The sequence below is a fragment of the Setaria viridis genome, chromosome 5, assembly GCF_005286985.2.
Source record: "Setaria viridis chromosome 5, Setaria_viridis_v4.0, whole genome shotgun sequence".
Classification (NCBI taxonomy): domain Eukaryota; kingdom Viridiplantae; phylum Streptophyta; class Magnoliopsida; order Poales; family Poaceae; genus Setaria; species Setaria viridis.
Window position 1 is genome coordinate 28,524,933 of NC_048267.2, and position 13,988 is coordinate 28,538,920.

The following is a 13,988-nucleotide window of genomic DNA, read 5'->3' on the forward strand; positions in this document are numbered from 1 at the left end:
GCTGTCGCTGCTCCTGGCCGGAATGATGGTGCTCATGGCTTGCAGCCACGGCACAGCGCCGCTGTGCCTCGTGTCGGAGCTGTGCGCCGTGCTCTGCCTCCTGCTCTACCTCTGGGCCTACTACCTCACGCAGAACCTCGCCGCCAGCACGGTCGTCCCGGTGGAGGCGCTCGTCTTCTTGTTCCCGCTCGTCTTTTGCGCCGGCTTCCTGGCCGCGCTGCTCGCCGTGGCCGTCGGGCCCGTCGCCGGCGTGCTCGTCATGATCACCGACCTGGCATGCACGTCTGCCTTCTTCGGGTTCTGCCTCGCCGAGCACGTGCGTTTCAGCAAGCCGCCGGCTGGGCACAAGAACAAGCGCGTGTAGGGTAAAATCGCGACTCTCCAGAATTAATAGCGTTTGCTGAGTTGACAACGCGAACTGAAAACTAGCAGTATTTTGGCTTGACTTCTATTCGTGCATTACAAAGTGTAAAAGCTAGCAACGTAACACAATGTTACAAAGTATTTACAGGGTGGTTGCTTGATTGCTTGGTATTGTTGAGTGAAGCCATCCCACGCAATGTTATTTCATCATCTCGTGAATCATAATGTAGGAGATGATATTTACAGCCGTTAAAACCATGTGATTATCAGATCTCGGCGAAATCGTCTTCATCAGTTTCATCTACCCACTCGACCTCAGTGTAAGCTGCGGATTTCATCAAGTCCGTGAGGCCGGTGAGGTCTTCCAAATACGTTGGTTCGTTGATCACTTGCATCACAAAATCCATTCCTCTACTCCGATATTCAGACAATACCTGCGATATTTTTGCATGTAATCACATAAGAGATCGACAGCATAGCTATCAGCAAAATTCTAATAGTATCGTTTGCATTGTTGGAAACTTGGAGCCGGCCAAGGATGAAACTCACGAGAACAAACGCGCGCAAGCACTTCATAGAAGCTACCTCACGCCAACACACACAAAGGCACCCATATTTGCGGCAATGCACGCATTTCTCCTTTCTGTATTCTCAGTTCAAAACAACCATACCGAGCACTTGGCTCATGTAGCCCAACTTACATGCACAAGGGTGCATCTACTGCCCGGGTCTCATGCCATGCCTCAGAAGTCCCAACTAACCATGCATGTACAGCTAACTACTTGCAGCACTAGACTCATTCAGTGATGAACCGGCGCACAGGACGACTAACACTGTAACATAGGCTAACAAGGTAACTTCTACATGCGACAGAGATGCACTAACCTATAATCCCTTCGTCCCAAAAGATAGTCATTCTAGTTTTATCCTACATCAAATCATCTTAAGTTTGACTAAGTTTATAGAGAAGAGCATCAACATTTGTGACACCAAATAGGTACTGTGAAAAAATATTTCATGATGAATGTAATAATAACTATTTGGTTATCACAAATATTTATACTTTTTTGTATAAGCTTTGTCAAACTTTAGATGGTTTGACTTAGGCTAAAACTAGAATGACTCTTATTATAACTCTTAATAACTCATGCTGACACCAAGCGGAGGCAGTACATACATGACAGGCACCCACTAACTCTTATTAACTCATGCAGACTCTAAAACTCATATAAGTCAAGATGTAACATGCATGTTGTGCAACGGTAGAAAGTTTACATACCACATTGGAACATGCTGTGCAATTGCTCGAGGAATAGCCCAAGAGGGTTAATAAGTTGTACTGTGAGAGTGATCCACGGATCTGGTGAGGTAATAGACCAAGTGGATGGCCACTGCTTGCACCAGCAATCTCTCCTGGAGCATGTATCCTGCAACAGGTAGTAAAAGTATTTATCAGATTTCCTTGCTTTTGTTCATTGGATGCACTTAGCATCTTCTTTGGAAGTTACACAAATTCATAGTCCAGCTTTCAGGTGCCCAATTGCTTACCCATCTGGATGATGTAACATTCTTGTGAAGAGGTCTGCAGCGCGTCCAGATGCAATACAGGCCAGCCCGGGTCGTGTCACTGTACATTGTTGATCCAGTGTTCGATTTGAAACAGACTGCATCAAAAGTAATGCCATGATTGTTGGTGGCAACATGTTAAAAGCATATAACAAGTATAATTTCCAAAACATGGAACATTACATCAACAGGAGCAACGACGTCATTGCAGAAATAACACCCCAGTCTTTCACGTCCAAGGGAATCCTTTGTGGACAGCTTATCCATGACAGTAGTCACATTTGAAGCTTCATAGCTTATGCCAGGACCAGCCCCATGTCGCATAACAAGGTAACTATCATACCCTAACGCTGCAGTAATAGCAATCTGCAATGCAGAGGGGCATTATTAGCATATAACAAAATTCCAAGGTCTACATTATTCAAGGATGCCTACAAGGTTTACCTTGTTTTCATTAGTGCAGAGGAGAGTTGGAAGCCACCTACTTTCCCTTGTGTCGGTCAACAAGAAGATAGCATCGTGGGAAGCCACTAATTCCTTAAGGCGCTTGCAATCTTGGAGCACACCAGCTGCTTCACTGGGAGATACAGGATGCCCTGGCATAGGTATTTCCATTTGAATGCCTTGTGCATCCTGCAAGGGCGCATGGTACATATTCATTATGATGAGAAAATAGTGAAATAAAATGGAAGTACAGTTTTGAGGGTAAGAAAGTGAAGACTCACAACTGAAGGACACCTCTCCACTAGATGCCTAAGTATGGCAGTTGCTTTTGGGGCACCACGGTCATCACAAGTGTAGAGTGATTGTCTCGCCAAATTTGACACAACTACACGACCACTATCAACCACTGTTAGCTTTCGTACACCAGAGTCCTGCAAAGTTGGTTTTGCCAAAACAGAATTTGTGTGAGTTTATATGTTGTAGTTGACATAAAATTACCATTATTCACAAAATTGAGTCATTGACCATAAGAATGCGAGCAACATCACATCCAAGAGTTCCAGCACCCAAAAGTAGACAGCGGACATCAGAAATCTTGTCTGAATTTACAGAGATGCTGGGCAGCATTTTAGGACAAGGATCTGGCTTCTTCAAATTAGAAATGCCTGCAAGATCTTTCAGATATGTTGGATAGTTAATAGCCTGCATGACAAAATCCAATCCCCTTCTTCTGTACTCTGACAATACCTGGAATGTTTAGCATGTTATCATTAAAAACAATAAAACTGTGAGGACGTAATTTCATATGGTAGAATTTACTTACTGCAATCGAACATGCAGTACAGTTGCCTGAGGAATTGCCAAGTTCCATGGATAAAACACACTTTGGGAGTGATCCTTGTAGCTGATGTGGTAATAGGCCAAGCTGATGTTCTGTTTCCATACCAGCAATATCACCTGGAGCATGTAACCTGCAAAAGGGTATGATACTTATGGCACCACATGGTGGACTGATTAGTTTTTCAAGCTCCCCTACAACTTAGCTTAACCAATATTCAATGTCTGTAAAAAACCTAATTTTCACTGAGATCAATGCTACACAAACACAAGTTGGACTCAGCGATTAACTTTAAGGCATCTTACTCGTCAGGATGATGTAACATCCTAGCAAAGAGCTCCACTGCTTTGCCAGATGCAACTGAGGTAAGTCCAGGTAGTGTTCCATTAGGAATTGTCTGCAAAAGAATAACATTGAACATGACAGACCAATAATAAGACAAGGAAAAATGATAAGTACAAAACAGAAACAAATAGGAATGTTCACAAAACAAAAGTCTTTATCTGATGTACATTAAAAAGGGAAGCAGCATCATTGCAGAAACAACAGCCCAATCTCTGATGGCTAAGAGCATCTTCTGTGGACAAATTTTCTATCTGAGCAGCCACTTCATCTGTACCCCCACTAGTTCCTGGACCAGCACCATGTCGCATGACGATGTAACTGTCACATCCTAATACTGCAGTAATAGCAATCTGCAGTGGAGGTACAACATATCATTAGTACAGCATATACACAATGAAGAGGTAGAGATTAAAGAATACTTTTTAACTAAAAATGTGTGAATAATCTATCTGGATCTGAAACTCTCAGCCATAGGCTAAGTGAAAGCAATGGAGATTGCGTGGAATAATAGATTGATTAGGGTATACAAGATGTACAAATATATAGGCAGCCCTTGGGAGAGGTTTATAGAATCATAACCAATCAAGGGATAACCTGCCTATCCTAATCTATCTAGGCACAGCAGGGAGCCGGCCTGGGCCTGGGCGTGATACACACCAGGCCCATACACGCACATAGCACATACATATCTAACACGCACCCGCAGTCTAATTGTCGGCAGCTTGAACGTTCAGACTGGACCTGAATTCCTAAACACCGAAGAAGGCAGGCCTTTGGTGAAGATGTCAGCGTACTGAGAGCTCGTCGGAATATGAAGAACACAGACATCTCCGGTGGCAACACGCTCACGAACTAAGTGTAGATCAATCTCCACATGTTTGGTGCGCTGGTGCTGAACGGGGTTCGAAGACATGTAGACAGTGCTAATGTTATCACAATAAACCAGGGCGGTGCGACGCAGAGGAACATGCAGCTCAACAAGAAGTTGGCGCAACCAAGAAACCTAAGCAATGGCATTGGCAACCGCCCGATACTCAGCCTTGGCACTCGAGCGAGAGATAGCATTCTGACGCTTGGAGGACCAGGAGATCAAATTATCACCCAAAAACACGGCATAGCCTGAAGTGGATTTGCAGGTGTCCGAGCAGCCAGCCCAATCAACGTCGGAATAGACAAGCAGATCAGACTGAGTAGATGGTCACAGGAGCAAGCCCAGGTGAAGAGTTCCACGCACATACCGAAGAATGCGCTTCAAAGCAGCAAGATGCGGTTCTTGCAAGTCATGCATATGGAGGCAAACCTGCTAAACAGAATAGGCAATATCTGGACGTGTGAAGGTGAGGTACTGTAAAGCACCAGCAAGACTCCGAAAATCAGTGCCATTGACAAGAGGAGCACCTTCAGCAGCAGACAACTTTGGATTAGTATCAACTGGGGTGGAACAAGGCTTGTAGTCGGTCATACCGGCACGGTCCAGAATCTCCAGCATAAACTAGCGCTGGGACAACAGAAGACCATCACCAGAGTGCTGCACATGCATACCTAGAAAATGATGAAGCTCACCAAGGTCCTTCATGGAGAATTCCTGATGCAAGGCATCAATAGTGCTGCAAAGCAGAGGTGTCCAGGACGCCGTGAGAACTATGTCATCCACAAACAGAGAAGTGTCAATCTTCGCCTCCACAAAACCAAGCTGCAACAAGTGGGTGGCGAAACGGTTGTACCAAGCGCGGGGTGCCTGCTTAAGTCCATAAAGAGATCGATTAAGCCAAAACACATGATAAGGGCGAGCAGGATCCTCAAAGCCAGCAGGTTGAGCACAATATACTGTCTCTAACAGCGTCCCACGAAGAAAAGCATTTTTCACATCCAATTGATGAATCGGCCAGTTGCAAGAGAGCCAAGGAGAGCACTGTGCGGACAGTGGCGGGCTTCACAATGGGACTGAAAGTCTCAGAAAAGTCTTCAGAAAAGTCAACCCTTGGGTGTTGGGTAAACCCTCGCAGCACCCAACGCGCCTTGTAGCGCTCGAGAGAACCATCTGCCTTGAACTTGTGCTTAAAGACCCATTTGCCGGTCACAACATTGGCCCGAGCAGGATGGGGAATGAGATCCCACATATTGTTGGCTAAGAGCGCATCAAATTCCTCTTGCATAGCTCGACACCAATTTGGATCAGCGAGGTTGCTCCGGTAGGTGCGAGGCAGTGGCGACAGCGGGGTGGAGTGGAACAGCGCTGGCAAACAAAATCCCAGCTTCCCGCGCGTGGTCATGACATGCTGATTTGTCACAGGATGCACGGGAAGAGCACCGCAAGGGAGGGGAGCTGGAGCAGGAGCCTACGGGCCGCAGGGCGACGTCTGAATCGGAGCATGGACAAGCCGGCGAGAGTAGACCTGGAGAGGCCGACTAAAGCCGACGGGGCGCCCCTGCTAGGCAATAATGCCGGCAGGGGCAGCGAGGCTGCCAGTAGCACCGATGGAGGGGCCAGCCGGGGCTGAAGGCGTGCGGCCCGCTAGCAGGCGGCATGCTAGGGGCCTGCGTGCCAGCAATGCCGGCGAGGCCAGGCACAACAGGCTTAGGAGAGACGCCAAGAGGTGTGCCGGTGAGGGCATTGTCAGGGCCGGCCAGGCGCTGAAGGGTGCAGCCGGGCTGACACCGAGCGGCTGCAGGGCAGCACCCAGCGGCAGAGTGGAGGCCACCGAAGGAGCAGAAGCCGCACGTGGTAGTGCAAGCGCGCCTGGGGCTGAACCTGCAGGTGACAGAAGAGGTGCTGGACCGATAGGTCCTGGCACCACATTAGTAGGTTCCAATAAGAACTCAAACTCCTCAGAAGCGGGTGGTGATGGTTGCTGGGAAAAGGGAAACGAAGTCTCGTCGAACACCACATGCCGAGAGATGATGACTCAGTTGGAGGAGAGATCAAGACAGCGGTAACCTTTATGATGAGCAGAATAGCCAAGGAAGACGCACAAGGTGGAACGAGGAGCAAGTTTGTGGGCTGTAGTAGCGGAAAGATTAGGGCCCTATTTGGCATGGCTCCAACTCTGGGTGGAGCTGCTCCACTCCAGAACTCTAGGTGGAGCCAGCTCTGGGTGGAGTTGGAGTGGTCTAGATGGGATGTTTGACCAGAAGAAGAGTGCTCTCAGCTCCAAAAAAAGACCGATTTCAGTGTGGATTGCCATTGTTGCCCCCCAATTCAGGCCCCACTTGTCATCCTCTCTATCCCTATCTTTTTCTTAGAAGGCGTGGGTAGGGGTGCGGACGGCGGGACGGCGGGACTCGGGCGGCCGGCGGCGGGGGAAAAGGTGGGGACGCGTGGGAGGCGTGTCTCAGGGCGGCGGCCTGGTACGGCGGTGGAGGAGCCCCACCCAGGCAAGATGGGGGCGGCGGGCTAGCGGGGCGCGCGCTTGTACCGGCGGGACGGCAAGGTAGGCGACCGGGGCGTGCGGTGGGGTCCACAGCGGGGCAAGCAGAAGGTGGGGCAGCGGCAGATGGTGGACGGCGGCGGGGGTCGGGTGGCCGGCAGCGGTCAGGAAGGGCAGCAGGAGGGGCCGCCTGGCGGTGCGTTGACGGGCGGCTGGGGAGGAAGATGGCGGCCGGCAGCGGGGGAGGAAGACAAGCGCGGGGGAGGGAGTCACGGCGGGGGGCGGGGGAGGGGGGCTCAGGAGAAAAGAAATGAACCGTTTTTTTATGTAACCAGTGGCATTGGTGGGAATTACCCACCAACTCTACGAGGAGGTTCATATTGGGTGGTTTTGGAGCTGCAAAAGAGGTGCTCCAAAACTCCACCCCCATTTGCACTACAGCTCCATGGAGTTGGCAGTTCCATGAAGTTTTGGAGCTGGGGTGTTTGGCTGGAAAATTGGTTGGAGTTGCTGGAGTTTAACTCCAAAGCCATGCCAAACACGCCCTAGGATAGCATGCAACCGAAAACACGAAGGTGATGATAGGAAGGCTGGGCGCCAAACAAAGCCATGTGTGGCGTGGAGGAGCCAAGTGTTTTGGTGGGCAAGAGCAGATGTGTGGCAGTATGCAGCGACTCAACCCAATAAGAAGGGGACATACTAGCCTAGAACAGGAGAGAGCGAACAACATTGTTGACGTTCCGAATCATGCGCTCGGCCCAGCCGTTTTGGGACGAGGTGTATGGGCAGGACATGCGCAGGTGGGTACCGTGAGTGATGAAGAAAGTGCGAGTGCTAGAGTTGTCAAACTCGCGGCCGTTGTCGCACTGAACAGCTTTCATAGTGGCGCTAAACTGAGTACACACATAGGAGAAAAAGTTAGTCAAAGTTGCAAACGTGTTGGATTTTAGGCATAATGGAAACCTCCACAAGTAATGAGAGCAGTCATTAAGAATGAGCAAATAGTATTTGTATCTAGAGACACTATGAACAGGAGACATCCACAAATCACAGTGTATGAGATCAAAATTGCTAGACGCTCGAGATGCTGATGACTGAAAAAGGAGACGAGTATGACGCCCTAACTAGCACACATGACAAATGGGACTGACTTCTTTATTACAAAAAGGAATTGCAGAAGCGACTTTGGACAAAACTTCATGATCAAGATGACCAAGACGGCAATGCCACACCGATCGGGTGGAGATAGCGGTGAGGGCGTGAGCAATAGGAAGGTGCAAGGGGTACAGCGGCCCAGAGCTATTGCACCTGACGATCAACCTCCGAGACTCCAGATCCTTCACAGAACAGCCAGCGGGATCAAATTCGACAGACCAATTGTTATCAGAGGTGAACTGGCGAACAAAAATAAGATTCTTAATAAGCTTAGGTGAAACTAGAACGTTATTAAGAGATAAAGGACCCGGAAGGTGTGCTGCGCCAGTAGCCGTGACGGGAAGCAAGGAGCCGTCACCGATAACAATGGATGAAGGAAAAGGATACCACGGGTAAAGATGAATATGAAAGAGTACCAGCATCTCAAGTCATGTGGGAGGTGGCACCTGAGTCGAGATACCAGTCGTTTGTCTGCGGCTGGTTGAGCGTCATGGTGCTGAACGTAGAGGTGAGGGACTGCTGATCCCAGGCGGAAGGCAGGCCCATCACAGGGTTGTAAAAACCCGGAGGGACCTTAGGCACCTGTTGGCCCATGAGTGGCGCCTGGAGGCCGTGCTATTGCGCCTGCTACTAGGCGTACAGGGCCTGCTGCTGAGCGAGGAAAGGTCTGCTGCTGCGCCAAAAGAGCCTGCTGAGGAGGCGCAGCGGGCTGGAGGGGAGCGTTGGGCTGCTGCTGTGGACCCGAGCACATCTGTATTGTAACCGTCCACGGGTTCCAGAAGGAGGTCCAGGGACCGCCGGTCTCCTATGCCGCGCCTGGAGCAGGAGCCTGGGCGTTGGAGTTGTAGCCGGTAGGGGCCTCGCCGCCGCTGCCCTGGCGCGGCTGGCCGCCGCGCTTACCCCTCTTTTGCTTGGAGGAGGTGCTGCTGGAGGACCCGAAGTTCCCTCCCTTGCCGCCCTCGAAGTTGTTGCTGGACCAACCAGGGGAGCGCGAGGAGGAAAGCCCGAGGCTGGTGCCGGTGAGGAGCACCGTAAACGGAGTCGAAGCAGGGTTTGCCATCATGAGCTCCTCAAGGAGCAAGTCATCGCGAGCCTCCAGGAAGGTGCAGAGAGGGCGGCTGCGCCTAATGTCACGGCCAACGGCGGCGAACTTCTCGTTGAGCCCGCGGATGATGTTGAGGACGAGGGTACGGTCGGAGACCTGCTTGCCAAGATCACCGAGGGCATCCATGATGGACAGATCGCCCTGGACGAAGTTCCGGAACTGGGCGTCGAGGTAGAGGGCCCGTGTTTCCTGGTTGCCGAGAAACTGGGTCTCAATGGCAAGCCAGGTGGCACGGCCGGTGGCGCCGCGCTCGCCGCACTCCATGACGACGTCGACGAGGTCGTTGGTGATGGTGCCGTAGAGCGAAGACCGGACGACGCAATCCATGCGCCCCCCAATCTGGAGAGGCCAGAGCGGGCACATCGCGAAGGACATGGTCTTGCTGGGAGTACATGCTGACGGTGAGGAGGAACTGCTCGCGCCACCGTGTAGTTGCCGGAGGTGATGTCGAGAATGACGGGGATGAGACTTCAGATATTCTGCGCAGCAACGGCTTGCGCGTGCAGATTCAAGAAGGCAGCAGCTTCGTGCGGCAGCATGGCCCGGTGGGCGTTGTTGGGCGCCTGATTGGAGACGACAGAGGCGTTGTCGACAGCGTCCTCCTCCTCAGAGTTGGGCAGGGCGCCCTTACGCTCCTCGGCGGCGCACACGAGGGCATCACGGAGGCTAGCAGCAGCGGTGGCGACCTCTTCCTCAGCCTTGAAAACGCGGGCGAGGGCGGCTGCGCGCGCCTTCTTGCGAGCCGCGCGCTCGTCGGCGGCGCGCTTGGCTGCCTCGGCCTCCGCGGCGTTGCACTTGGCGTTGGTGGAGGTCTTAGCGGCGGTGGCCAAAGAGCTGACCATGGGATGCAACGACGGCTGAGGGCCGGTGCAGGGGAAGGGGGGCAGGGGGGTTCGCAGCGCGAGGGACACGCGCGGTAGCAGCGCCGACGAGGGCGCGCTGGGCAGAGGCAAGCAAGAAAATGCGCGGAGAAAGCAGCGCCAGCGGCGGCGCGCTAGGTTGCGGAAGCAAGAACAGGAGAAACCCGGACTCGTGATACCATGAGAGCAATGGATATTGCGTGGAATAATAGATTGATTAGGGTATACAAGATGTACAAATATATAGGAAGCCCTTGGGAGAGCTTTATAGAATCATAACCAATCAAGGGATAACCTGCCTATCCTAATCTATCTAGGCACAGCAGGGAGCCGGCTTGGCCCTGGGTGTGATACACACCAGGCCCATATACGCACATAGCACATACATATCTAACACTAAGTACTTGGACATTGCTGTATAAGAACAACTACAGAGGTCCATAGCCAATGGATAGCGTGTTCAAGCTTTACCTTGTTTTCGCTTGCACAGAGAAGAGTTGGGAGCCACCTGCTCTCCCAAGTATCAGTTAACAAGAAAACTGCATCATTGGCAGCCACTAATGTTTGCAGATGCTTGCAGTCATCAAGCACACCTGCCATTTTGCTGGGAGAATAAGGATGCCCAGGCACCGGTATTTCCATTTGGATGCCTTCAACCTCCTACATGGCAGTGATCGTTATTTATCCACTACAGAAATTCGAAAGCATATGTTTCAAGGATAAAACTGTCCTCACCACTGCAGGACATCTTGATTTTAGATGTGGAACTATTGCAGTTGCTCTTGGGACTCCACAGTCCTTATCTATGTAGAGTGATTGCTTGACAAGGTCAGACATGGCAACACTACCACTGTCAACCACAGTTAATTTCCGTACACCCCAGGTCTGAAAAAAAATGGTGACCAGCATACAAAATTAAAAGCAGGAAATAAAATCTTACATTCTATTAGATTTGTTACAATGAATAGGAATCTAGTAGTAGCTCAAATCACTAACCATAAGTAGGCGAGCAACTTCACATCCAAGAGTTCCAGCACCCAGGACAAGAACTCGAACCTGAGATAACTTGTCTATATTCACAGGAAAGTGGCGCCACCCCATAAGCTTTAAGTGCATCAGTTGTTTTTCTTCATCCTGACTGTGTGTGAAATAGAAAATCAAGATAATTTTCTATTCATCGTTGATTATTTCCAAAGCAAAATATGCAATCAATCTACCTTGCTGGATTTGATGATTGAATATCTATTTCTTTTGGTTTCATGTCTTTTGTTCCCTTTCCTGGCTTTACTCCTTCCCATCCAAAAGCATCAGGTACATGATCAGGGTCATCCCAGCCTGTCACAACAGCCAGTGTTAGAAATGGACAAATTGCTGGTGAAAGTGCCAGGCTGATTATTTTATAATTGAAACCACCATATTCATACCAGAAGGTGATGGAAATGATGCTTCGCCAATGAGGGATTGTACTAGATCAGGGTTTCCCTGAAATTCACGGTAGCAGAAGAACTGAACCTTCTCAATCTTCCACCGGATACTCAGGAATGCAATGTAGTTTCTAATAGCCCAGCCAGGGCAATCTGGGCGACGTCCGTGATCATAAAATCCAAATAGCAGCTGCGACAGCAAAGCAATGAATTTAGATGTAGCACAAAGATACACAGGAAGTTGGGTAATAAGGATGTTCTTCTAAAATATTTATCAAAACTCAGCCAGTTTAAATGATCGAATGGATGACATGACCTACCTTTTGATACTTCCCCTGGCAAGTTTTCCAGTCCTTAAGTTGTCTTATAGAGGCAGAGGAATCCGAGGATATAGTAACCAGAAAGAATGGTATAACTGTTGAGATGATGGCAACAAATAATTAATCAGATAAACAGAACAAACTAACAACATTCCAAGCATATGCGACTTGCTGGTAGGCATGATTCTCAAACCTGTTGTTTCAGTAGAAGCGCGCCACTCTTGCAATGCTATTTTCAAGGATTCTACCTGCAGGAAAGAATAAACAACTCTCAGTACCAATCGGATGGATCAAACAAGGAAACTGGTGTTGTTGTTGAATATTAGGTGCACATGAACATGACCTCTTCGTTGCTGAGCACTTCTGAGGCGACTTGCAGGCTGAGCAGGGTCGAGTTGAAAACCAATGAGGGGAATGCAACATTGTAATAGATCTTCCAATTCTTTAGATCAGCAAATGATATCACAAGGAACCTAAGCAGCAGTGCAGGATCCTCTTCTACTTTACCAGACACAATGTCATGCAAGATCTGCCCCCGCACATCCAAACTAAAATTAGACAATTAAAATAAATGCGTAAACGACAGTAAATTCCACGTCAAGTGTGTACCTTCTTCGCTTCTGTTTTCAGAAGAAGTTCCCTATCTAGGTCTTGGAATCCCCTCATGTTATTAGTGTTTATAAGGGTCCCTAGGATTGGGCAACTGTTCCTGTCGCCAACCGGATTGTGAGAAGGTGGCACCAATGATTCTGAACGTAGGTTGAACAAGCTTGCTTGGCGAAACCGGCGTGGAGCATAATAACCTGGTTTAAAGTTCAGAAGGAACTATTTTAGCTTATGCAGAGACCTCTTATATAACTAAAACTATGAAAAGACACTGACTAAACTCATTGTACAATAACAACAACATAGCCTTTCAGTCCCCAGCAAGTTGGGATAGGCTAGAGTTGAAACCCAACAGGAGCTCTGACTAAACTCATTGTAAATAAAATAATTCATCTCAGAATCACAATTCGTGTGTGAAGACTGAAGATTGCGACCAGCAGCTCAAAAAGAGCAACCACACTAATCAAAAGCGGTAGAACGACAAACACTAATTCCTGAACCAGTGAACCCGAACCCCAGCAAGAGCCAACGTCCAAACCATCGGCAGCAGACGTAACTGTGGAGCACAGAGATCAAATGAAATCAGTAACTAAAAGCTAGTACATCTCCAGCAAAACTCAAAATGGACGCAACCCCGGGGCGACATCGCGTCCAAGAACTACCAACCCCGGCGAACCCCCACAACAACCAAAGAAACTCCAGTCGAAGCGCCCGCACACGCGGATCACAACCGGTAAGCAACTACAGCGGGTAGGGGCTCTATGGAAGCCCGGGAGCGGAGCACGGAAACGCAGGTGGGTCAGCGGCTCAGCGCTCGTTCCCTGCCCAAGTCGGGAATTCTGCGAATAAACAGACAGAGGGGATTGGGAGCGGGGCGGACCGGTGATTGGGATTGGGGAGTCGTCGGTGGCCAGGACGTCGAGCTTGAGGCGGCGGAGCGCATCCCAGAACCCCACATCCGCCAAGAAGGGGATGGACTCAACCATCAGCTGCCGCGGGAACCCCGCCGCACCGACCCCCGCCATCGCTGTCTCCTCTTTCCCTCCGCCGGCACGGCGAGCGGCACGGGCGGTTCTGATTCTGCCCTTGTTTTTTCTGGTTTGCCCCCTGAGGAAGAAGGGTACCTGTATGTGTATGGATATCCCTCGTTGGACTTTGCTTTGACGTGAGTACAACTTGTTTCGTGGAGTTGTAGAAGACCACGAAGACAATGCTGGAGTACATACAAGTCTCTTCTTAAAAAAAATGCTAGATGTTAAGAATTAGAAAAATTGTGTATTTTTCATCTATTAAATATTACAAAAGTACGGTATTCATCCCTAATGTTTACATTTGGTGCAAATCAATTCTTTAACTAATTAAACCGGTGTGCATTTATCATCCGATCTTAAATTGATTAAATTTGACTAAATTTATATAGTACGATGAAAGTGTATTTCACAATAAATCTAATAATATTTATTTGGCATTGTAAATGTCAAACTTTTTGTAAATTTGATCAGATTTTAGATACAAAGATAGAATGACATTTCAGATACATAAGTAAGGTAGTGTTTGGTTAAGTGGAACATGTATGAGATGGTTCACCTGGATA

The 13,988-nt window shown here is 49.3% G+C and overlaps 1 protein-coding gene across 1 annotated transcript; it reads right to left on the reverse strand.

The window, feature by feature from the left end:
* Positions 1 to 419: 419 nt before the first annotated feature.
* LOC117856527 (ubiquitin-like modifier-activating enzyme atg7) lies at positions 420 to 13,525 on the reverse strand. The gene is made up of 20 exons (XM_034738870.2): positions 13,275 to 13,525; positions 12,398 to 12,591; positions 12,132 to 12,317; positions 11,982 to 12,036; positions 11,789 to 11,883; positions 11,469 to 11,658; positions 11,262 to 11,379; positions 11,041 to 11,182; positions 10,780 to 10,929; positions 10,516 to 10,704; positions 3,724 to 3,906; positions 3,517 to 3,608; positions 3,197 to 3,344; positions 2,899 to 3,120; positions 2,655 to 2,804; positions 2,374 to 2,562; positions 2,113 to 2,295; positions 1,912 to 2,027; positions 1,643 to 1,790; positions 420 to 797 (listed from the first exon to the last, which is right to left on the reverse strand). The coding sequence occupies exons 1-20, from the start codon at positions 13,417 to 13,419 to the stop codon at positions 630 to 632; spliced, it is 3,063 nt and encodes a 1,020-aa protein (XP_034594761.1). The 5' UTR covers positions 13,420 to 13,525; the 3' UTR covers positions 420 to 629.
* Positions 13,526 to 13,988: the final 463 nt, after the last annotated feature.